At 37.8% G+C, this 26,155-nt stretch overlaps 2 protein-coding genes across 7 annotated transcripts; one reads left to right on the forward strand and one right to left on the reverse strand.

Annotated features, from left to right (window-relative positions):
• The first annotated feature begins 208 nt into the window (after positions 1 to 208).
• Positions 209 to 14,297, forward strand: LOC130424730 (phosphatidate phosphatase LPIN2-like). 6 transcript variants are annotated; one of them, XM_056750646.1, is made up of 20 exons: positions 209 to 274; positions 2,301 to 2,501; positions 4,572 to 4,667; positions 4,746 to 4,957; positions 5,103 to 5,183; positions 5,847 to 5,967; positions 7,351 to 7,783; positions 8,639 to 8,735; positions 8,952 to 9,133; positions 9,341 to 9,434; positions 9,929 to 9,998; positions 10,075 to 10,149; positions 10,696 to 10,766; positions 10,869 to 10,986; positions 11,320 to 11,468; positions 11,554 to 11,640; positions 12,375 to 12,527; positions 12,763 to 12,877; positions 13,702 to 13,805; positions 13,902 to 14,297. In XM_056750646.1, exons 2-20 carry the CDS (start codon positions 2,310 to 2,312, stop codon positions 14,044 to 14,046), a joined length of 2,595 nt encoding a protein of 864 aa, XP_056606624.1. In that variant the 5' UTR covers positions 209 to 274; positions 2,301 to 2,309; the 3' UTR covers positions 14,047 to 14,297. The 6 variants fall into 6 exon arrangements, 5 of the variants coding, with proteins under 5 accessions (XP_056606624.1, XP_056606608.1, XP_056606616.1 ...); XR_008906971.1 differs by lacking the exon at positions 209 to 274 and adding an exon at positions 13,267 to 13,360 and having other exon boundaries at positions 1,191 to 2,501; positions 13,902 to 13,936; XM_056750630.1 differs by lacking the exon at positions 209 to 274 and having other exon boundaries at positions 1,191 to 2,501.
• emilin2b (elastin microfibril interfacer 2b) lies at positions 14,191 to 25,983 on the reverse strand. Its single transcript, XM_056750679.1, has 9 exons — positions 25,753 to 25,983; positions 25,071 to 25,196; positions 23,816 to 23,997; positions 22,293 to 23,729; positions 18,213 to 18,389; positions 18,079 to 18,126; positions 16,731 to 16,766; positions 16,523 to 16,654; positions 14,191 to 16,434 (listed from the first exon to the last, which is right to left on the reverse strand). Exons 1-9 carry the CDS (start codon positions 25,896 to 25,898, stop codon positions 16,118 to 16,120), a joined length of 2,601 nt encoding a protein of 866 aa, XP_056606657.1. The 5' UTR covers positions 25,899 to 25,983; the 3' UTR covers positions 14,191 to 16,117.
• Positions 25,984 to 26,155: the final 172 nt, after the last annotated feature.

Raw genomic sequence — 26,155 nt, forward strand, 5'->3', positions numbered from 1 at the left:
GAGTATATAAAGCTTGTGTCATGAAATGCTATTCATGTATAATTGTTGTTCAGTAATAGCTCTACTCATGATTTAAAAACTAAATAATGTTGCTGTAGTCACATGCAGATTGACAGTCACATGCTTTACTGTAAATCTGTGTGTGTGTGTGTGTGCGTTTGCGTGCATGTGGTCGTTCACAGGATGCATTGAGCTGATCTCATCTAAGAGACAAACAGGTGCACTAAACGCCTCTTATATCATTCACACAGGAGCTCAAACATCAACCCCTCAGGTGAGCAGCTAATATCATTATTTTCCACGGTGAACATCACTGTAAAAAGAAAATCTTCATTTTAAAAAAAAATTCTGTTGTTATTTTATTTATTTTTTTAAGAGGGTCTCAGATTTTTCACGTAAAATGTAAAAAAATACTGAATTTTACAAAAAAAAATGCATTTTTGAAATGACGTGAAGTTGCACAAAAAGACAGCAAATTTACAGGAAAACTGGGCAAATGTAATTTTACAGCTGAAAACTGTTTTTTTCTGGCGCCCCAACTGCGTGAAAACTATTAAGCATACAGCATAAAGCATACAGTTTTTTTTCTATTCAAGCAAAGACAACAAACTCTAACAAATAACGCACGATCTGTATGTTTGTCGTTATGTTTCATTTGTTTGTGATGACTGTAAAAACTCATGTCATTTTGAGTGGAAACAATGATTAGTGTTGTTCATTTTTCTAAGAGGTCAACTTGTGTTTTTGATTGAAGTTTTATCAAATGTACGGAAGTGTCTGTAACTGTTTACGTGTGGCGTGTGGATGTAATTGGACAGAGCTGGATCTCAGTTTCTGATGTGTTTAGTGCTTCACACATGCAGTATTGAGTTTGTGTTTCACTTCAGGGGATTTACAGATAATCCACTAGAAAGGTTTTAACCCTCCTGACCCGCTCGAACAACAACAAGGGCAGAAGAAAGTGTGTCCTGACTGCTCACCTGACAGACACAAGCCAATAGCAGCCCTTTAAAAACTACACGAGTCGTGTACTGTTCTTGTATTAATGTTAAAGCATCACATCAATATTTTTTTTATAGTGCAAAGAATGTTCTTATCATTTCTTAAAGCACAGATGGGTGCTAGATGGCAATTATTTCTTCCGTCATGCTAAAAGCAATACAGAAGATCTGTCTTTGTCTGGTGTGAGATGGTTTTTCAGAGGATGTGGTTCGAGGTGCTGAGACCTCATGTGTGTCTGTTTGTGAATGAGTTTCCGCTTTGAATCGTGTCCTGTCAGGCGTGTGCATTATTTGGCGTCTGTTGTGTCGGTTTAGTTATGCGTCAACATGAATCATGAGTGTTTGTCATCTACTATGTGTGAATCATATGGGTGTGCTAAGCGTATGCATGTGTTTGAATGAGTAATGTTAAAAAAGCTTTCTCAATGGATGCATGAGAACAGATTGGATGTTTTTCAAGCTTATATATATTACAATATAACGTCTTAAACTTCTTTCAAAAACATTTCATGACATTTCTCAACTCTATTTTTATTTGTAACAAAGACTCTATTACCTCAAGCTGAGATAAATATTATATACCTTAAAAAATGTAAGCAAAAAAATGAGGAAAATCTAGATGAAGACAAAAGAGAATTATAAAATGTAAAAAGTCAACTGAATAATTGAACTGTAACTAATAATCCGTCAAGCATCTCAAACTGTAAATTTTTAATCCTTGACAGCTTCAAGCATTTCAACTATTATTTGATACACACGATTACGGTTTGCTGTTGTATAGAATATAAATAATTATTCAAACATGTGTTTTTAGAGGTACGTGACAATAAAGTTTTGTTTAGGAACCACATGACCATATATACATCAAGCCTTTTCGGTATAGAAATAAAATAAACTTGATTAAAATCAAACGATAACAAGAGAAAATGTCAAACATAATGTATTCATGTGCCTGCCGGTTTGTTGACATTATTAATACATTTCCATCAGCCAACTTTAATATTGCCATCAGACGGGTGATCATTTTACTAACAAATACTCGTGAGTAGAAATTTGGATCCTGAAAATGTTCCCACCATTCTGAATCTATACCAAAAAGTCATACTGATAGAACACGTCAGCAGAAATAACAGGTCAGATCTACCATATTTATATACATTTACCTGTATGCATGTGGTCTGTGTTGCGTATGTAATCCTGTGGTTTCCCTGTAGGGAAATATTGTCACTTGTTGTTTTTTATCCCTTTTAGGGATTTTTTTGTCCGTCCATACTGTTGATGTGTTTATGTGTGTCACAGGTAGTCAGAATGAACTATGTGGGTCAGTTGGCGGGGCAGGTGTTGGTGACGGTGAAGGAGCTGTATAAAGGTTTAAATCAGGCCACTCTCTCAGGCTGTATTGATGTGGTGGTGATACGGCAGCCTGACGGGACGTACCTGTGCTCACCTTTCCACATCCGCTTTGGCAAACTGAGGGTCCTACGCTCTAGAGAGAAGGTGGTGAGTGTGTGTCTCTCATAACATGCAGCGTATTTTCAGAAAGAATCCTCTAACAAAGTCTGTGACACCGGAAGAGCATTCATATCAATGACAGTAATGAAAGTAAACAATGAGTGGCTGCTCGGGACACAAGTCTCAAACACTTCAGCAAAATCAACTGGTTTTCATTATTTTTCTAAAACAGCTACTGAAATATAATGCAAAATTTGTGATTTGCTGTATATTTTGTGTAGTGGTGGGCATAGATTCATTTTTTTAATCTAGATTAATCTAGATTAATTCCAAAATTAATCTAGATTAATCTAGATTAAAATGGCTCATTTGAATTCTGCCGAAGGCATTCAGAATATGTGTGCTACCCAAATAATGACTAAAAGTAAGTCTTTGAGAACGGGTTTCTCAAGCCAGGTGGCGCATTAGACCAGGGGCTCATGTCCTGTTTCCAAAATGCATCACAAACTGCTTGAGAAAGCTGTTCTACTATGATAATTGGTGATGAAAATTAAATTATGTTCAATAAGATGATCTTGTGTTTACTTCCGCATTAGCTAAGGGATGATTTCCGTTTAGGTGGTACTTGAGACTGGAAGAGCTCCTACAGTACATTTACATTTAGTCATTTAGCAGACGCTTTTATCCAAAGCGACTTACAAAGAGTGAGGGAGCAACAAGCGATATGTCATATAGGAGCCATAATACATTAGATCTCAATACAAAGTTACTGGTTTCAACTAAAGCTAGACCACTACCTGTTGAGAGAAAGTGTTTTTTTAAACCAATTCCGCATTGCACAAGGTGCAAACAACCTTAGTCTTGCGATGTTTCTATTGGGAAGCTTCTTAAAAATTAATATTCCCTGAAGCAAACCCGGCGGCTTCATAGCTGCACCCATGTTAGCACGTCACGTTTGATGCGGTAATTTCACAGTAACGTTATGTTGTGTTCAGACTAAACGCGAATGGCGCCTCAAGCGCGAGTGATTTAAATGTAATGCAAAGAGGCGATAGACCTACTTGCTGCGCGAATCTCGCGAATGAAGCCCTGGTTATGAGATGATGAGCCGGCTTCTGCTTCCGCGAATGACGCGAGTTGAAAAATCTCGTTCTCGCCCCGTACAGTGCAGTTAAGCTGGTATACATCCGCGCTAAAATATCAAGGTGAAAGTCATCATAGCTTGCGTAGTATAGACCCAGCTCCCAACCCAACTTTGAGAATAGATTAACGGCGACATTTTTTTTAACGCGCGATAAGAGTCTCACTGCCGTTAACGGCCCACCACTAATTTTGTGCTTTTGTGACCAATGACACGTTTAGTGTCAATCGCTTTGATTATTAAGACAAAAATAAATAGTACTTAAATGCTTACATAAATAATAATTACCACATTCTTTTTTAATCTATTTACTTATTATTGCTATATTATTATTGTTATTAGTAGTACTAGTAGTAGCAGCTAGTAGTAGTAGTGGTAAAAGTAGTTATTATATATTTATTTATTTATTTGATATTTTGTAATTTAATTGTACCTTCAATGCACCCTCCTCTTTTTTATCTGGTATTTGATGATATTATGATACTCAATAATTACTTTACTTTACATCACCACATGTTACAGAATGCAAAATAACATATAATTAAACAAAGGACATAGAAAATAGTATATATATAGTAGTATATAAATTCTAAATAATATTAAAATCTTATCTGTTAGATATGTTTATAGAGTTGTGGTTTTCTATATCACAATCGTTTTTTGCAGCTGTTGTTTTGATCTGTAATCACGAATATTAATAGAACAAAATTAAATGAAAATAACGAGATAATTTATGCTCTGGTCCATTAAATCTCCTTGTATGCATCATTTTCCTGCACTTATTTTTTATGATCTTATTAGCTATTAGACACAGAGGACTTTGAGTTAACCTCTAGCTGATAAAAGTAAATGAAAAAAAAGAATTCTGCAGTGTATAAAGACCCCAGTGACATTAAACCAGACATTTATTTAATTTCAAACAGCACTAGAGTTAAATAAATCAAATGAAATAAATCCATCTCTTTTCATCCTTACAGGTGGATATAGAAGTGAATGGATCACCAGTTGATCTTCACATGAAGCTGGGAGATAATGGAGAAGCATTCTTTGTACAAGAGACCCAGCAGGACAGTGTAAGTATAAATACATGAAAACCTAACATTCATAATGATGATCTATTTTCTCATAAAGCTTTTTAATTCATTAAACAGGAGACAATTCCTGCCCATTTAGTTACATCACCCCTACCATCAGACTGTGATGCGGTGTTCTGGGGACAAGAGTCACCTGTGATAGGTTCATGCGTAGAGGACGGGGTCATGGAGGATGACAGCACTGTGATGAAAAAGAAAAAAAGGAGAAGAAGAAAACCTAAAACGACCGAACAGAGGATAGACGAGCAGAGTCCTCCTAGAGCAAACCAGTATTTATTTTCTCTAATTAAACACAAATGCTCACATCCCACCCAGAAATCTTCACACGCTCTCATGATTGATTTGTTTTGACAGACACAAACACACTAATAAAGTGACACAAGTGACATCATTGATGTGTTTTTATGGTTTCAGGGTGTCGGGCAGTGAAGTGAGACAATCTCTCAGACGGTTCGACAGCTATCCTCTCTCTGATGGAGAATGGCCGACAGACAGGTGCTCACACGCATTTTACTTTATTCACAAATACACATTGTATATTACTCTTCAGCAGTTTTTTTTCAAAGAATAGCGACTTTTACATATCACAGGTGAGCAGGCCAAAGCAGATGCGATATTTTAGAAAGAAGAAACCATGAGAAACAAAGACAAAGTCGGACATGCTTTTCTTCTTCATCATCATCATTGTTGTCAGTCTGACTCATATTTAAACATAAATTCACTCAGCCTTTAATGAAACTCTTCCTTCACGCATTATGAATACAATGGTCTGATTACAAACCTATTCAGACAATTATTTTCTTATTTCGTTTCACAAATGTAAACATAGTAAAAAGTTAAACTTAATTCTTTAGTTCAAAATCTACAAAAACTTTACAAGTCACTTGAATTTATAAAATGAAGTTGCATTTAAATTCATGTACTTTACGGTATATAGTTAATGAATTTGATATCATATAATTTAAGTTTAAGTGACTTGTAAAGGCAATTTGATTAAAATTACAAATTCAAAGCAGCTTTTGAATTTATGACTGGTTTTTGCAATAATACAGTGTATTATATACTGTCTGTACCAAAATGTATTAACTTGAGAGTTGCTTTGCAACAATGCATATTAAATTTGAATGAAATGAATCATTATATGGAATTTTTTTCCAGAAGTGTTCAGGAGTCCAGTTCTGCTAAGAGTGATTCAGAACTGATGAAGAATTGCTCAGACAGATCTGATCAAGACTCACATATGCAGTGGACGTGGGGAGAACTGCCGGAATCTAAAAAGGTATCTTTACTCAAATCTTTCATCTTATCATGTGTATAAGTCCAAATAGTGTGAACCCCGCTTCTGAAACAGTTATGATGCACAGACATGGTCAAAAGTGATGTCCAAAGTGTTTTTTTATTTACCATACCATATGTTGATGGATTAATCATTAAAAGCAAACACCGATGATTCCCACAAAATCTTGCCTTTACATTTATGCATTTGGCAGACGCCAAGGCGACTAACACTGCTTTATCCTATACATTTTACATAGGTATGTGCAATCCCCTGGGATCAAACCCACAACCTTGCTCTTACCACTGAGCTACAGGAAAGCTATGTGAACCATGATTTTCTTAAAATCGCATGTATCAACTAATTTTCTTTAATATTCAATTAAAATGAGGTATGACATGTTTAAAGGCATTAATTGCTGAACTTTAACTGACAGTTTAAAACAATGTAAAAACAATTTTACAAAATAGTCTTAAAAATTCTCATTACCATAACCATTTAAAACTATCAATCTCGTAGCATGTTTTGCTAAAATCAAGCAAAGCCATGATGCCTAACACTGTGACACAACTGTTGCGGCACGATGCTAAGCAAAAATAAAACCCTAAGAACAAGCAAGTTGTCATGTCGTGCCTGTCGCGTCCGGTGTAGACACGGTCTAAGCAAGTTTTTATTAATCATACATAATAAGACTTTATTGAATTATATTTTAATAGAATATTACACTTTAAATGTGCAAAAACTGCCTGTATCGGTCATGAGAAGGGGACAGTGTGACACAGGGTGACAAAAAAAAAACATCAACTTTTAAACAACAAAAATATAAAGTAGTTTGTTAACTTGTTAGCCTTTTAAAAGGTATGAATAGATGTGTATCTTTAAATAAAATCCATCTTTGTGTGTGTTTAAACAGTCTTTAAAAAACGTTATGGAGGATGAGAATATCAGTGGACACCTCTTTATTCCTCTATTTTTTTTTAGTGGGTATTTTGTCATTCATTTTGCTGTCATTTGAGAACATCCAATTGTTTTTTTCATATTTTTTTATTTTGGTTTTATTTAAAACTTCAAACAAATTATTTAAGTACATCAATCACTCAGACAAATCAGGAGGCTTACGGTGATGAGAATTTCAGCAGAAAAGGCAATAAAATGCATAAATAATTCATTCCTATGTCAAAATTATATAACACAATTATCTTTATTAGGATCATTTTTAGTGTTATCAAACAGTATGTTTTAAATGTCTTTACTGGCATGATGTTTCAGCAGTTTGGCTGACCTCGACATCATCTTTGGCCACTAATGTATATCAAAGATTGATTAAATGTGCATTGTGATAGATAAATGTTACAGATATTAAAATAGATTCTGCATGTCATTTAGAGAGATCGAGCACAATCCCTTCAGAACATCATCCTTGATGATATGATGACACACGGTCTCCAGTCCGCCGAACATGTCTGTCCGATCCTCAGACCTCAACCCAGAACTGCTCAACCTCACACAAACAAACCTCAGACATCTTATCCCCTCAAAGATCACACACAAAGACCTGGACACCACACGGGACGTCCTGCATCAGCATCACAGCATCAGACAGAGAAAACACATCTGATCACATCCGAGCTACAAACGCACCTGCTGGAGCATCATCCAAACAAACTGACTCCACATTCGTCCAAACTAGAACCTCATATTCTCAAAGCGTCATCAGACTGTGTGTGTGGACATCAACCGTCAGCTCATCCGCTGGGAGACGTGAAGGAGATCTCCCCTGAGTCTCAGAACATCTCAGAATCACCCTGCAAGAGGAAAGGTAATGAGATTGAGATTCTTGTCACTTTTTCGATGTAACAAAATGTAACTTTGAAGACGTTGCTTTTATATTTATACTGTGTGATAACTTTTTTCTAGCTCTCATTCTTATTAACAGCAAGACAACAACTGGAAAGAATAATAAAAATAACCAAACACTCACTGTAAAAAAATCTGAGTCCAACTCAAAATTGGCACACTTAATGTTTCATATCATTTGCACTCTAAAAAATGTATTTTACATTTTGCACTGCTTTAAATAGTATTTTAGTATTACGTAATGTCCGTAAAATAAAAATGTCTGCCAGTACTTTATCCGTTTTTTTACGAGATTTTTTACAGTGTGAGGCAACAATCTTTTTTACAGGCATTTGTTATATTCGCAAAACATTTACTGACCCAGATTAACATTTTACGTTTAACAAGTCAAGTTTTGAGAGGACTGAATCTTTTTACAGTATGGGAAATATCTTGTTGTTTATTTTAAATAATTCCAAGTAATCTCGTGCCCCCTTGTTGAGAAACAGTCCTGTAAATATATATAAAAAAGAAAACTCAAAACAAACAAATCAAAGCTAAATTTGACACATAGCATTAATAATTTCTTTAAAGAAATCAATAAAGATCATTTTAATGATGTTGCTGTGAATTATTTTGTCCACAGTAATCACGTGACATACCTTATTTCGTAAATAAGAGTGCGGTAGCTCAGATATTTGACGCAGGTTTTGATATTTGTTTTGTTTTGTTTGCAGTTGAAACTGATAACTTCTGATCTTTTGTATTTGTGATAATATGTTATGGGGTATGTGTAAAGTTATACAAGTGTGTGTTGTGTCATATGTTATGTGTGTAGTTGTGAGGAGGAGAAGTCATCATCAGGGACCTGAAGACATTTACCTGGATGACCTCAATGGGCTGGAACCACACATAGCTGCTCGCTACTTTCCCAAGGTACCATCAATAACACAAAAACTGTTTTAAAGATCTTTGTTGTCATCTACATTTGTTCTATATTTCACACCTATACTGTATACTCTTCGTGTAAAAGCAATTTAAGGAAAATCATCTTAGAAACACAACTGAGAACTGTTCCCGACTGTCCTGACTGTCCTGTTCCTCTGCACTAAGTGTTTTGTTAATCTGTATATGTGATGTGTGTTGTCTGTTAGTGATCTGTTTAGGGGACACTGGGAGGAAGACTGTGAGCGTTCTCCATCTCCACAGTCGACAAGCAGCGGTACGGCCGTAGACAGTGGAACAGAGTGTTCATCTGAACCGCCTTCTGATCTGCTGTCTGTGTCTCTGTCTCTCTGTGGAGGTCTGGGAGATGATGCAGACATCAATAAAGGTTCAAAAATCTGTATATTCCACTTTAAAAGTCGTTTTTAAATTCATGTGCCTCCAGTTAAAATCTGAAGATGCACTTCTGTCCTGCAGTGACTATCCATTTCAAATGATGTCATTATATTATTAATATAATAATTTTATTATAATATTAAACATTATCTCAATATTGCAAACTTACATGTAACGTGTCTTTCAAATCAATTTGTAGAGAAATTTCTGGATCAAATGGTCACACATCAGGAGTTTGCAGACAATCCAAACATCATTGACAATCCAAACCTGGTGGTGAAAATTGGCAACAGGTAAAGCAAATCACGGGTTTAAAAAAAACATGTTGTGTATTATCAAAACTTGAGAGTAGCACAATTGCACCTGTAGAAATTATGTTGTAACTAAAAGCATCTAAAAAAATCAAAACTTTGTGTCACATATTTGCATCTTCAATCTTGGCACCCTTTGAATTTGTAAAATTGTACTTTTAGACACCATTGAAGGAGTTCCCAATCTATTCGCTGTTTTTTTTACTTTTGTTTGGTCCAAGTTATCTATTTCAAAAATATTTTTTAATAAAATGTAGATTTATAATGCTAGAAATTGATGTTGTAACAATCATATTTTTGTCTCAAATTTTGTCAAATTTCAAACATTTCAGCAGATTTTTAAGATCATTAGGAACATTTCAGTCAAGCAATTCCAAAATTCTTGACTTGTATTGTGTATCAACAATATATAATTAAGAATTGATTTTGTGTTTATTACTGTATCAGATGTGTCCTATAATGTGATGTGTTTACAGATATTATAACTGGATGCTGGCAGCGCCTTTGATTCTCAGCATGCAAGCGTTTCAGAAGAATCTGCCTAAGGTTTGATCTCTTCATAAAGATAGAAAGTAAATAATAATAAATGACAAGTGACTGATTGGATAATGTGTTTGTCTAGGCTGCAGTGGAGGGTTGGGTTAAAGAAAAAATGGCCAAAAAGACAAAGAGCTGGTGCTTCTGGAGGAAGAGTAAGGTCTGTAGAAGACTAACAGCCGCTGAGAAATAAGACCATTTCTAAAATATTTTCAGTTTTTCTGAATTTATTATATGTGTTTAGATAAAAATGTATTCAGTGAACCGCTGACACTATTTTTTACCACATTTCAAACAAAAATGTTGCTTCTATTTTCAGAAAATGAAAACAGGTGACATAACGCTGAATCTCTGTATCTTTTCAGACCGCAAATAATACAAAATAAGTTTACTTTCATTTTCAAGCAAAACAACAGAAATATTTCTACATGTACTTAAGGGAAAGTTCAAACATAATTATTTTTCATGTGATAATCTTAGTTTTATTGGGTTTTGTCATGCTGTGAGTCTTTCTGATTGCTGATGACTTTATGTCACTCCTGAGGTTTGATTTTGTGAATCAACAGACACGCTGATGACCACAATACATCTAGAAATGATGAATAAATTAAATTTGGTCTTTTTATTTGTCTGTGGCTCTATATAAGCATACAGCACACACAAGAAGAATGGAAAATTCTTATTTTGTGTATTTTTTATTTGGCAGTCACAATCCAAAAAACAAGAGACAGCAAACACAGTCGGAGTCTCCCACCATGAAGAATACAGACCCTCACAGTGAGCTTTATTCATTATTCTAGTATTCACATGCTGTTGTTTTCTTACAACGACAAATCCATTGATTTGACGGTGAACTCAGATGGTGACGCATCTTCTCAGACAGGTGACTGCAGACAGCTCGAGCGAGGAGGAATCCAGAGAACTGAACCCCACAGCGTTAGAAAACCATCACACGACCTCCTTTAAGAAATCACTGCGACTCTCATCAGAGCAGATCGTGAGAAGACGTTTACACATAACATCTGATAATCAGGGGCGGTTCTAGGGGAGGCCAGAGAGGGCCAGTTCCCCCCTGTCAGCACACTTGACCCCCCGACTGTCCCCCCTAAATCTGGAATGACATTTCACCAAAACAGAGCAAATTTAAGCCGAACTTCTTTTCAAATGAAAAATGACTGAAAAATAATCATGACAACAATTGTTGGTGTGCCCTCTAAAAGCATAAGTGGTCCCTGCCTGGCCTCCCCAGCTACAGTGGCCTAGAACCACCACTGCTGATAATGTCCACTTAAACCTCTAAACCACATGTCTGCTTGTGTGTGTGTATCAGGCCGGTCTTGGGCTCAAAGATGGACCCAATGATATTGTGTTCAGCATCACGACGCAGTATCAGGGCACATGTCGATGTGAAGGAACCATCTACTTGTGGGATTGGAGTGACAAGATCGTCATATCTGATATTGACGGCACGATCACAAAGTAAAAACTGTTTGAAGGAAATGATTGATTTTTGCGTACAGTATCAAACATGAAGTTCGATTACAGAGTTCGGTTTCCTTTTCAGGTCTGATGTTTTAGGTCAGTTTCTTCCTCAGCTCGGTAAAGACTGGACCCATCAGGGCATCGCCAAACTTTACCACACCATACATGAGTAAGATCACACACACCAACACAGACAAATCCATTTACACAAACAATGTATTATTAATGTACAGCTGATGTACACAGACCATTTCATAATTCATTTTCTGTTTTTCTTTAGGTTTGTGTTTAGGTAAAATTAGAATTTTCTTCATTCTGTGAACTACTGACAATATTTCTACCAAATTTAATAAATGTATGTAAATAACCAATGAAGAAGGAAGGGATTTGCCCACTGCTTTGGAACGTTGTTGAGCAGCACTGCGTGTAAAAGTTAAATTCTTTTAATTTGACATGCTGTCTTAAAAAGTGGCACTCAGTGCTGCAAAAGACGCTTTGCACATGCAGTCAGAAATTTTCGTATATGGCGCTCGTTTGTACGGTGTCTCAGAATTGTCAAACGCCTTTCAAAATGCTTACTACGGATGCGAAAAACGCAGAATATCGCACCCAATCCCAACTTTTTTATAACAGACAAAAATATCGGAGGCAGTGTGTAAATGTGATTGATGCAACGTGAGGTCATTTTTTTACGTGCAGAAATTTTGGATGTAAATTTCAGACTCAATCTGCAATTGCCTTTACGGTCACGCACATCAGTCAAACGCACGTTTACAAAGATAAATAATGAAAAAGTAGAGCAATGTAATTCAAAAGCATGTTCTGTGTGAATGGACGCTACACTGCGATTTTAGGAGAAACATCCAAGACTAAGTTAACACTTGAAACTTGATTTTTTTTTAGAAATGGCTATAAGTTTCTCTATTGTTCTGCACGGGCCATTGGCATGGCGGGCATGACCAGAGGCTATTTACATTGGGTTAATGATGAAGGAACCATTTTACCAAGAGGACCTCTGATGCTGTCACCCAGCAGTCTGTTCTCTGCTTTCCACAGGTACAAACACACAAACACGATAGATAATCTTATCACCAGTGTTTTATCTGACATAAAACATTTCACATTATAAACGAGGGCATGCAGAACACCTCAGGCAGTTATCATCAGACAGATATATACTGTATAAACACCTCATTGACACTTTAGTTATACTCTGAAATGACTAACGTGAGATAAAGTTGCATTCCTCTCTCTCTCTCTCTCTCTCTCTCTCTCCCTCTTTCTCTGTCAGGGAGGTGATTGAGAAGAAGCCGGAGATATTTAAGATTGAGTGTATGACAGACATAAAGAATCTTTTCCCTCACAATTTACAGCCGTTCTATGCAGCCTTCGGCAACCGCAGTAATGTAAGAATTTATTTTGTATTAAATTATTGAATAGCCTACAATGAACCTTGTACAAATACAAAATTAACTTTTAACCAATATGAGATTATTAAGAATGACCTTCAGATAAGTAGTGACCCAAATAAAATATCGAGACACTTAAAGGTGGGGTTGTTGATTTGGAAAGGCACTCACTTTAGCCTGCTAGCACAGAAATAATAATCCCACCCTCTGTGTGATTTGCCCTCCAAAGCCACACCTCCTCCAAAGACATGAATGTGTTTCGTAAATCCACGTAACGAATGTTAATTTGAGTTTACCTCTTTCATGATTCAGACGTTTTTTCACTGTCACTGATTTTTCAAAAACTGATTTACGTTTTGTAGATTTACTTGTTGTCCATTCCGCAGGGAAGATTGATTGTTGCTTATTGTCCACCGATCTCCCTACATTGACACAGAGAACATGAGCACGCTGATGACGTATGAAGTCCGCGTGAACAGGGTGCGCAGTGCTATGCAAAATACATTGGCTGAAAATGTAGGCAAACCCACGACCAGTCGCAGCGTTCGGCCAGAACGTTTTGATTGGACGAACGTTTTTTGGTCCCATGCCTTTCACAGACGATACATAATTATAAAAATATCATTGGACCACTATTCTTCTTGATTGCTATCAGAATGTAAAGAGATTTCCAACCAACATGACAAAAAAAAATTCTGGAGAGGACCGCCTACCATGCCTTTAAAAATATGTGAAAAACGTATCTGCATCTGACACATTGTTCATTATATCATGGTGTTGTAAAATTGCTCTGATGTGGAATCTGTTTTTGTGTATTTCAGGATGTGTTTGCCTATAAACACACTGGTGTTCCTACATGTCGCATCTTCACAGTGAACACGAGAGGAGAAGTAAATCAGGAGCAATGCAAAACACTCAAGACATCGTAAGATCACAGCACAAATGTCACTTTTATGTACACATGTTCTCTCCTTCTTGTATTTCTTTTGTAATTGAACATCATTTGATGTTTGTGTGATAGATACCGTCGTCTGAGCGAACTGGTGGATCATGTTTTCCCCCTGCTGGACAGAGAGCAAAACTCAGCTTTTGTCCACCCAGAATTCAGTTCGTTCTGCTTCTGGAGGGAACCCGTTTCTGAAGTCTGTCTGGACGAGTTGCTTTGACAACATATTTCTTCAGAGGCACGTGTCAGATTGAGTTGTCTTACGGATGTAGTTTGAGAAACAGAACTGCTGTCGAAGCACAACCGACAAAACAACAGTGAAAAGTGAAATGTATTATACAGATTTATCAAAGAATCAACATGCTGTTGTTAAAAAAGCTTTAATTTATAACAGGAAGCTTATTTGCACATATTTGGTAACATTTTTTGTTGCACTTGTCATATCAATTAAAATGCCTTTGCGGGTGTATATACTGTAGCTGTACATTTCTTTTCTGCACAAAACATATATTACGTTGTAAAGACAGTTATAAATGATCAATGACATGATCAATGAACATGCCATTTAAACTTACAGAAAACATTTTGTCTCATTTGAATGAGGGCATATACATTCATGTTGATCATAAAACGAAAATATGGAGAATCAGCAATACATTCTGCATACAGTAGTCCTGTTTGTGTACAAATGACCGCACCAGTGATTAAACATTCAACATGACCGCATATAAAAACACATAACACATCTTTCATGAATAACTGAAATCTAGTGTGTAACTTGTAAACAAAGAATTGCGAGTTAGGGAGTTACACTTAACAAGAAGGTTAAACTTGTTGACATTGGTAAACGCTTTAGCTAACATGAACCAACAATACAGTTTTTAGCACTTATTAATGTTTGTTTGTGATAATGGCAATCCATGTTAGTCTATGTGGATGAACAGATAAAAAGTTTGATTTTTTAATGTATAAGTAAATGTTGAATTCATCATGATATAATAATAAATGCTGTTATATTGTTCATTCCCTGTTGAAGAACAACAGCATATGCTGGTTAAGTATGGTTTGATGCGGGTTTAAGATGGTCATGTGCTGGTCATTTGATGCCCAAACCAGCATCAAAACATACCTTACCCAGCTAATGCTGTTTTTTTCAAAAGGGTTGTTACTTTTAGTTAGCCAATGCATTAACTATCGTTCACAAATATAACCTTATTGTAAAGTGTTATGTAAGATATCTAAGAAAAAAAAAGCAAGAGAGTTCGAATTCGGTCGTCGGGTGGCATAAATTCTAATACACTTTGTGTAACTTCAATGACAGACAAAACCCATGTTAGCTTGTGCCCAGGATGATTCGGGTCACCTTGTAGTTGTAAGGTTCTATCTGATGTACTTTCTTGGCGAAATTGAGTTATTCATATTCTTATTCTGTGACAACTCATTAACATTTACATTCTTTACGCTGTGCATATTGGGACTTTTTTAAAAAGCAAAAATGTTCAATGCAATGTGAAAAAGTTAAAGCTCAACATCTCATAACTGCTCAGAATGCAGATAGAAACATATAATTCCAAAATCTACAAAATTGTGTCGTTTTTGTGTAGTTATTTGGATCACGTCAATTACTTTTCTGACTTCTGCTTTCACACAAACGTCAAGTGTCCCACCACACAGACCCCATGCAAATGTAGTTTTTCCAATTAATGTTGAGCTATTGTTTTTTTTCAATGGATGCTCATTCTGTTTAGCTTCCATCTCAAAGGAAAATTTAGACCACTTCGCAAGATGTAAACACTGATCAAGAACCACTTCCGGTTTCATTATATTATTGTAGCCTATAATTGTTGTCAGATTTTTTTAATCTTACATATACAGGGAAGTAAAAAAAGACATCAGTTTAAAATTGTTATATGGGTATGAATGTTCTGATTGTTGTATTTTGTTTAAATGTTTGTTTAAACAGGAAGTTCTTCTGGACCACCGTCTCCCGAAGTGGTCTATACAAGGTCCATAAAACCATGAGACAATTGGTTTCTCTTTTGCATTTTTCGACAATAATGAAAATTTTAAATTGAAAAACAAACTAAACATAAAATTATACGTTTTAAGATGATAATTGTTTTTAATATTTGTTGGTTCATTCTTCTTTTACACTTGAGCTGACATAAACCTCATGACTCACGTGATCATGTCATAAAAATCTTCATCTTAGATTTTCAACCCCAGAATTTCCAAAGTGGTTTTAGACGTCTTTCTGTGTATGGAACTCTAGACTTTAGTGTTGCCGTTGGCTATCGTTTGGCCACTGTTGGGTAAAGCAACACCCCACTGAATGAAGACAGAATTTCACTGGACGCAGATATCGCCAGCTTCCCAGAGGTCAGCACAAGCCCCGCCCTCTGACCTCGCTTCAGATTAAGAGCAAGACTCAGAGAGGCGGACCCTCCACAGACACACCCCTCACCGGCTCCGCCCCCCACTCCAGCGGTGTAGAGCTTCTGGATGTTGCGGTTGGCTACTAAGAGAGAGGCTTCCACTCGCTCTCCAGTCTGTGCTGTCAGAACGGCGCTGAGCAGGTACCGTCCATCCACTGGTGCTGTGAACATGCCTAGAAACATGAAGATTCCCATCAAAATAATGGCAAGGACGTCTCAACCAAATTCACAGAAATGAAAACCAAGAGAGTGTAACTGCACCTGTTTTCGGGTCGTAATGTCCTCCATCATTTAAGAGAACGTTGTTAAATCGTATGATGGCAATTTCACCAGGAAACGGCAGAAGCGTTAGACCGGCCGAAAACGACACGCGTGTAATCGCTCGCTCTTCACCTGCACAAACACACTCATTCACTTTGCTGTCACCTAATGAGATTTATGAAACGTATTTTAGATAAACTAGTTGTACCTGAGGCCATTTGAACCATCTTTAATGGAATCTGTGCTGTATGGAAAAAGGAAAACAAATATGTTATGTATAAACATTTGGATTATTATAAATGGGATTTCTGTTTCGACAGTGTTGGGTAGAGAACTGACCAAAGTAAGAAGCAAAGTAATTCAAGCTACTGTGTACAGTAAACTATATTAAAATACAAAAAGTAATTAACACAGTTAAAGGAGAAGTTCACTTAAGAGTTAAAATGTTAGGATTATTCACGCACCCTCACTTCTCCTTTAACTATGAACAACTCAAATGGACAGTTCAGTCAACTATCAAAACTCTCTATCCCTCGTGGATTTGTTAAAGGTAAAACACCGCAAAAATCTTACATTTTACATGTATTTATTTGTCAGATCATTTTATACAAGTCAGCGTAAAAAAGATCAGGCGTTAACTCGAAATGTTGTAGTGACTGGTTACATCTAAAATGTTCTCAGAGGCTCTGTTAAAGTTTTGTAAATTTAAGAAACTTCAGGTGTGCCAATTGAAAAAGTGCAAATAATCTTGAGACCTGATTTTTTGTTGCCGTAAAAGTTACTTACAAATGAAAGAGGATTTCAAAAATTCCCTAAAGTTATCCAAATGATTCAAAGGGACCTATGTAGACACAGTGACAAATACTTATAATCATAAAATAAAAGTAACTGTATTTGACTAAGTCAAGTCAAACATCTGGGATTGAATAAATTATGAGTAAATTATGTGAACAATTTCATTTTTGATTATATTTGTTTAAAGGTTTTATTTAGCAGTATAAAAGGATAGTTCACCCAAAAATGAAAATTCTGCCATCATTTACTCACTCTCGGGTTGTTTCAAACCTGTACAAATTGTTTCTGCAAAACAGAAGGGAAGATATTTGGAAGAATGTCAGTAACCAAACGGATCTCGTCCCCCATTTACTGCCATTGTAGGGGAAATAAATACTGTGGGAGTCAGTGGGGGATGAGATCCGTTTGGTTACAGACGTTCTTCCAAATATCTTCCTTGGTGTTTAGCAGAACAAAGAATTTTATATAGGTAAGGAACAATCTGACGGTGAGTAAATGATTTTGGGGGAACTATGCCTTTAATTGTATGATTTATCAATAATCAGATCAGTATTTATCTGGCACACAAAAAATGAGACTCATTAAATCAATCTCCGTGTAACAGTGCCAAACTTTAAAGGAACTACTGTAAAACAGAATCTGTAAGGATTGTTGTGTTGGACTGGAAATAACCTTTTGACAAAATAAATTACGTTCCTAAAAATCTACTTGGTTAGTTTCTCCCAACACTGCGTTCAGTAGTGTTCAGTAGTGTTAAATACCGGACACAGAATCGGGACTGAGCCCACCCGCAGGATACTGTGGGTAACCTGTTAACAACAAGATGAAAAATTGTGTGATGACCAAATTAATTTTAAATTTCTTCAGTGAAATGAGTGAATCTGAGTGCATGTACCAGGAGCTCCGGCGTAGCCTGTAACGGGTGTGATGCTCACATTGGTGCCCTGAGGGGCGTGCAATGAGAGTTTGGTTCCAGGAGGCCCCGCCTCCCCTGACATCATCACGGGCCGCTGTGAGAGTGAAAGGTCTCCTTCCATGGACACGTTTACAGCTGGTGTACCATCACGAACACCTGGAGAAGAGCGATGACAGACATAACGGGTGGGAAGAAATTAATGCCTGACACTTTACAAGTATGACATACAACTTCAGCTGCTTCAAAAAAAAACTCCCAGCATTCAGCTGATCTGTTATTAGAGTCCATATACATGAAAGTTATAAAAAGACGTTTTTATAAGACACAGAACATTTTGGGCACGGTCGTGTTTTTTGTCCAATGGATCTCAATCTAACCTTAACAAATCTTGACAGAAGAAGGAGTTTAGTGAATAATAACTTAAAGATGTCATCATTTGCTCTACTTTAATGACACTTTTTTGGTCATGTTGGAAGTTGATCCACATTACATCATACAGTATAAAAAGAGCCGGGATATTCTTACAACATTCATCTGTTATGAGGTTTAGACATTTAAACAGGTTTAAAATGACACAAGGATGAGCAAATGATAACAGAGCCTTTATACTGAACATCTTTACATTTGTAGCATCACAACTTTTTGTTAGTTAAAGAGAGAGATTTACATGTCGCACCCTACTTGAGCTCGCTCACATGATTTTATACACGCGTGACAGACGTCTGGCACACAGCATCATTGACTCATACACTGACACACACATGTGTGCAATTAATTCATTGAATCGTCTTCATACATTTGGATTTATTTCAATGAAGAGGACAAACCAGTTGTGATTTCGGCACATTTTTTGGGGGAAATGAACTCGAACAGATGTGAGATGATCTTAGCTCATTGACATTGGTTAAATTACTCATGTATATGACATATATATTGTTCATATTGAGATCTCGCATAATGTTGATTTTGGATTGCAGACGTGACAAATCTGAGCTCAGTTTGAGACATTGTTGAGATCTCATCTGAAAGAATAATTATAGACCACACACACACACAAACATTGTAAAGGTGTTTATCTTAAGAAAGGAATGCAATAAAGATGCCATCTGTCAATTGCAGTGAGAGAGAGAGACAGAGAGAGAAGCATTATGGGATGTCAAACAATATTCCTAAAGCTGGTATCAGCGTTCAGACGATAATTCACACTCTCCCAGAATAGAGCCTTCAGATAAAATGTATCTAAATACGTGTGTGTGTGAGCGATGAGACGGGATGTGCGGGAGGAAGTTCATCTCACAGGTCATATGTCAAAGGTCAAGAAATGAAGTGAGTGAAAACAAGAAGAGTGCTGTATATCTCACAGCTGCTCTCCCTCGAGCACACACAAAACATTCATACAGGCACTGAGATTCATCCAAACCCACTGAGATCTCCATGTAGGCACAGTTCGTCTAAAAATCAACATTTTGCCATTTAGTCAGCATCTGCGTGATTTTCTGTCTTCTGCAGAACACAAAAGAAGGTATTTTGAAGAATGTTGGCAACAGAAAACCGGTGGTCCACATTCACTTGCATTGGTTTTGTGTCAATACAATAGAAGACAATGTGGACCGACCGTTTTTGGGGACCGTCACTCTTCAAAATATCTCTTAAGGTTTTTGGTACTTTTGTTTGGTTGACCACAAAATGTGTCCTCGTCGCTTTATATAATGAAAGCTGAACCATTGGAATGACATGGACTGTTTCAAGCATGTCTTTACTCACTTTCAGCGCTTTGACGTTTGGTTACATTGGAGACAAAAAGCTCCTGGACCTCTTCAAAACTATCTTATTTTACGTTCTGAAGATAAACGGAGGTCCTAGGGTTGAGGAACGACGTGAGGGTGAATAATTTGAGACAGAATTCTCATTTTTCGGCGGAGTTCCCTTATAAGGTTGTTAGGAGATATTGGTAGTTCTGGTAACGTTTATTGAATAAAAGTTGTTTAAGTTGCTGGATGTTGTAATGGGATAGTCCACCCCAAAATACACACTCTCTAGTTGCTCCAAATCTGTATACATTTCTTTGTTTGGTCGAACACGGAGAAAGATATTTGGAAGAATGCTTGTAACTAAACAGTTGTAGGAAAAATATTAGTCAAAAGTGCCCCAGAACTTTTTGCTGTACTACATTCTTCAAAATATCTTATTTTGTGTTAAACGGAACAAAAAATTCAAAAGTAATTTTTCTCACTATGGTAATCAATGGGTTTCAAGAACTGTTTGGTTAGAAGCATTCTTCCAAATATCTTTCTGTGTGTTCATCAAAACAAATACATTTATACAGATTTGGAACAACTCGAAGTCGAGTAAATGATGACAGAAGTTTCATTTTTGGGTGAACTGTACCTTTAATGTCTGACCTTGAATCAGTCTATACCACCTAAAATGTTTAATATAAAGTACACTAATGCAAAATGAGTTAAAATATAAAAGTGTATCAGCGAATGGTCTTGACAGATATATATTGTAATCGGTGGGCTACAATATTTGTACATCATTTTCAGCATAGTTTTTTAAAACCATCCCTATTCATGAGCCTGAAAATATCATAAAAATCTGGAAATTACTCACAAAAAAATAACCAACTTGATCATCTGACAACAGCTGCCAACAAGAGACGAATGACTTCACTTCCTATACCAGTCGCTCCCAAAAATTACTCATGATTTGGATACAAATGAAATATCTCAACTTTTCATTCACAGAAAAACCAACGTTTAGCCAAATTCTGTGGCAGATTTATATTTATCCTTCACTGCAAACCCACAATACACTTGGAAAAGTTCACTTCAGGAATTTAAGATGGCTGACAAATATATAAAAAGACATATTTTAACAGATTAATGAACTCACACAATATTTGAAATTGAAATAGTACAATTGCAAGTACTTTAATAATAATAAATGATCCTTCCAAATGCAGCTGCCTATTTAGGCAGCAGACAGCGAGGTAATTCACTAGGTTTCAGAACAAAGCCATACTATGGTAGCATAGCTTAAAAACAGACTGGATCGAGTGTAAATAACCGATTATATCTGTATGCCCCCAGATGCTTGTAAACACTTGTGTCAAATTTCTAAAAAGCACATGAGTAAATCAGTGGATTTCTGTACTAAACACAAGCACACACGAGACATAATCCTCCAAGAGCCATTGTGTCTGTCCTCTGGATTTACTGTACGCCAAACTATTCTGAAAAGCGCAAGCCATGCCTAAAAAGTCTTTATTTAAACCCTGTCTCCGTGTGTGTTGCAACAGTTTGCATTATTCTCAACCATGGGTGGAACTCTGACTAATGTATCCAGAACATCTTAAAAATTGCCAACACAAAATCGTCAAATGAGAAGCAGATGCCCGCATAAGCACACACACACAATGTTGTCGGGACAGGGGCCAGACGTTGCTCAATTCTGGAGCCCGTCCAGTTGTGACATGTGTGCACCATTACTAGACAAAGGGGAAACTCGACATCCTCCAGGAGTTACCTGCTCACATACACACATATTCTTGTGTTTGTAAAGGAAATCCCTTTGTAAACGGTAACACTTAAGTATCTTTGTGTAAAACACAACCTCATGTGTGGTGTCTAAAAGCTACCAAAACCCGGAGGAAGACCAGCGGCTGCACGAAAACGGATGTTTTACTAGTAGCGCTAACACAAACAGACCACTGACCGCGAAGAGAGGATGAATGACATAAGGTTACTAGATCGTTTTTGGAAAGTGCAGTGAAGCGGTTTACCGCTAAAGAGACTTAGGCTGTCAGGAACAGATGTGCTGCTGCTGAAAAATCACATTAAACATCACACAAATCTCTATAATCGCTCACATCAAGGTTCTTGCACCTTATCAATCTTATCAGCAAAAGAATCAGTTTCAAGCTAAAGTAAAATTGACGATGAAAATTTTGGTCCTCAGCAAGACTGCCAAACCTCAGGCTTCTCCAGCAGGACTGTCCTGTGTCTTCGGATAAGGACATCACGGTTATTTCATCATCACCATAAAAGCATCAAGTACCTGTATATTGCATGTTGGTGATCCCGTCCTGCCCGAATCGTGAAGAGTTGGCTTTGAACGTGTTAATGTCTCTGGTATGTGTGCGCACTGTGCTGTTAAGTTGGCGGACGCAGGTCCACAGGCCGTTCACGTGTTTGTTGAGTCCATCTTTAATCCGTTTCAGACTGTCTGACATCGGCTCGAAGCGGCCACAAACACCCTCGATGCTCGCCACGCGTCTATCAAGGGCGTTTAGCAAGTCCGTCATCGTCGCCACTTGCTCTTGGCTTCGCCTGCAATCCACCTCCAGCGTCTCGGCCTTCTGCTGCACACTTTCATTGTGACCCTCAAGAATTCGGGACTGGTTGAGAACTGGGACGGCATTCATCTTATGAGCAAGTACGCCCAACTCATCCTGCAGGATGTGCGAGCGTCTCTCCAGGACTTCCAGCCGCTGGTCATGATCTGATCCGTTCCGTTGCACATTATTGATCATGTCTTCAAATGCTTGGTTTTGTTCTTCCTCTTCTTTAAGTCGTTCGCCTCTCAACTTCTCCTCAAGGTTAAGGCAAAGTTTCTCCGCACCTTTTACGCTCATCTCCAGAACACGTCCCTGCGCGTCAATCTGCGCAAGGGTGGCGTTCTGTTGCCTGATGGCATCGGTCAGGATCTGCTGGTTGTCTCGTAGCTTCTGGACCTCAGCATTGTTCAGTCCCGGGGAGGAGGTTGTGTTTGGAAGAAGAAGATGCAAGTCTTGAATCTCTTTGCGGAGTTCGGTCTCTTTGGAGTCGAGAAGCTCGGCCAAGCTCAAGTATGAAGTCTCTTGTTCCTCGCAATGCTCCTGAACCGACATCACCTTGTAGTCGCACGCATTCTTCAGGTCAGATAATTTGATGTCCATGCCTTCGAGAAGCTCCGTACGGAGGGCGGAAAGCTTCTTATCTATGTGCGACTGGCATGGACACTCGTCGGGTGAAGCTGTGGAGGAAGGTTGATTTGAGGCGGTCGTCTCTGTTAGTTGATGAAGCTGTCCGTCAATGCTCTGGATCCGAACGTGCAGATCTTGGATGCTGTTTGTATTGGTATTGATCGTATTGGAGAGGTGGGTGACTTGATTCTGGAGCTCATCTGCCCCCGGTGACTCCCGAAGGTCGTACGGGAACAGGATGCTCTCAGTTCCACCTGTCTTGACATCCTGCGGTTGTCGCAAGTTCCCCAACATGTTTTCAATGATCTTGCTGGCATCTTCCTGTAACTCCATCCGCAGGTTTGCATTGGCCGATGTCATTGCACTTTGGAGGTGGAGGACTGTCTGAGTTAGACGTTCCACTTCTTCCTCTAACGCCTGAACTCGGCGACTCTCGTGTGGGTGCTTTCCTGTCTGCGTCAAGGGATCAAAAGCAGGTCCGCTATGCCCTTGAGGTGCCCAAGGGTGTGTCCCAGAGAAAAGCTCTGGTCCTGAAACAACCAAGCCAAACATATAGTAAATGAACAGTCTGCTGACTTTACATTTTTGGAAACCCCAAATAATGAAAGATGTTTACCAAGCACGCTCTGTTGTTGCCCGTTGTTGGACTGACGTGGTTCCTCCAGGACGTGAGGTCTTGGTGGGGCATCTTTCAGTTCAGTACAGTCATGACCCTGATACCCTGGACAACATCTCCACTCCAGCTCCGTCACCTGTTTGTAGCCTACTTTGTATATCGTCCTCAAACGAGTATGATACCTACAAAGATTGTGATGTTAAAAGCATTCTCTAAAAATGCTGGTTTGTTTCGACCCGAGGTTGGATAAAATGTAAGCCTTATATATATAAGCTATATATCTAAATTATGAACCATCTTTACAGAAAAGTTAATATTTCTGTGCAACGAACAGCGCCAAATGGAAACAAACAAAGCGCTACACTGTTTCAACTCTCCTACTTACTCTACATGCGAAATGATGTCTTGTGTACTATGCAAGACACCTTTGATGTACTAATTTCAGTGTACTATGATTTGGGACACGCGTGTGGTCCTGCTCCAAACCAACACCACTTCTCAGGAAATCCACAATGGCAGTTTACACACGTTTATATACACATTAATAATTTGCTAAATGACCCAATCCTTTCTCGGGCCTTGTAAACAAACATTTCAGTGAAATAACAGTGAAGAATTATGTGCATCATTTATTTTGATTTACTCCTGAGAGTGACACACATCTGGAGTGCAGCTTTGGTTGGGGTGTTTAGGTAGTTGGTGAGATTTGCTTTAGCGTGTGTGCAATTTACAGCTAGAATCCCAAAACAATTTGTGGGGATTTCATTTAAATAAGCAATAAAAGAAATGTGCATTTGACATTGAAACTGAAGCATTTTTAGAAGTTTTCTGACACATTCACACCAGGACTGTTTTTCAGCAGCCTCTGGCAGATCAGCAGTCATAAATAATTTGGATACTGATAAGATGACCTGACAGTCACTGGGTCCAATTAAACTGCAATGCTTTTCCAAGTAGGAGCAATGTCATCTAATCTGATCTCTGGGCACTTCCTCTAATAAAAATACTGAAGTCTGGATGTGTGCGCCAGACACAGATCATCGAAGATAAATGGGTGTGCGCCGCACGCTCATGAACCAACAATAGTTGGTTAGTTTTCATTTAACTGATTCACCAAAATGTCAAACTACATTTTTCCAGCATTTAAAAAATGTTTGATCCCAGGCTTCATGCATTACACAACCGGACGGGTTCCTTGCTGACCAGTAAAAGTGCGCACCCCTCCGCCCACCGCGCGCTCCCCGGAGACACTTACATCATCCGCTGTGCACAGTCTGGATGATGCGGCGCGCAGGGCGCGTAATGCGGCTCCATGACGTTTTCAGTAGCCGCCAACACCGCGCACGACACGTTTCTGTGCACAACGAACGCGCACCAGTTTCTGGGGGAAAGTAAAGAATAATAAATACAAAACAGAAATATAGCAAAAATATAACAATCCAAATACTTCATGTTTGGAAACTACAAATAATATAAAAATAGAAAACACTTTACCAAATCAAATTTCCCAAACTAACCAAATAACTATAGTGATTATTCTACATATTATTCTCATAGTAATATCATTTATTTAATTAATCAAATCCTGAAATTGACATATAAGGCTAATATTTAATGACAAATGCTCTGAAGTCTTTAAAAAACTACGAGGCCAAAGGATGCTTATAAGACAAGGGTGAGTTTTTACATGCGATTTGCACGTTATTATAATGATACTGATTGTCCATGACATACATGGGAAGAAAAGCATCTAGCCTACGTGGACTAGGACAAAGTTGACTAAAATTCAGATAGTGAGGGCCAGTATGAGGCGATCTCACAGAACACATGTTACAGTGCAGGGCATTCTGCAGTTATATTTTAGATCCAATCACACATACAAAAAATACATCTTAATACAACCAAATCAACAGCTAAACTTTAAGAGGTGCACTTACTTGTTCCTCTGTCGTGAGACCGAGCCTGAATAGGGATTGCCCTGGAACAGACTTAACCTCGATGGGCTTCCATAAATCAATGAAAAGGTAAGAAAATTTAAAATCCAAACACAGATGTGCACGTCACCTACAAGAGCGCACTTCATTTTAAATGATCTTACAGGAGTGAGCACGCATGCATTAATGATAAACTCAAATGAAATGTTTTAACAAAGTTTCTTGAACACTGTATGAGAGTTTCAGTGTTGGTAGTGAATGGAGAGACTGGCACCCCGCCCCTCACAGCGCGCGGCTCTCCAGGGGACGCGCGTCTCAGATTTTGCTGGTTACTTTATGGTCTCCCAATAAACTTCGCATGACAAAGTGATTAGATTCAAGACTCTTTCTGTTCTGTTAATAATAT

Source organism: Triplophysa dalaica, chromosome 1 (assembly GCF_015846415.1).
Source record: "Triplophysa dalaica isolate WHDGS20190420 chromosome 1, ASM1584641v1, whole genome shotgun sequence".
Taxonomy (NCBI): domain Eukaryota; kingdom Metazoa; phylum Chordata; class Actinopteri; order Cypriniformes; family Nemacheilidae; genus Triplophysa; species Triplophysa dalaica.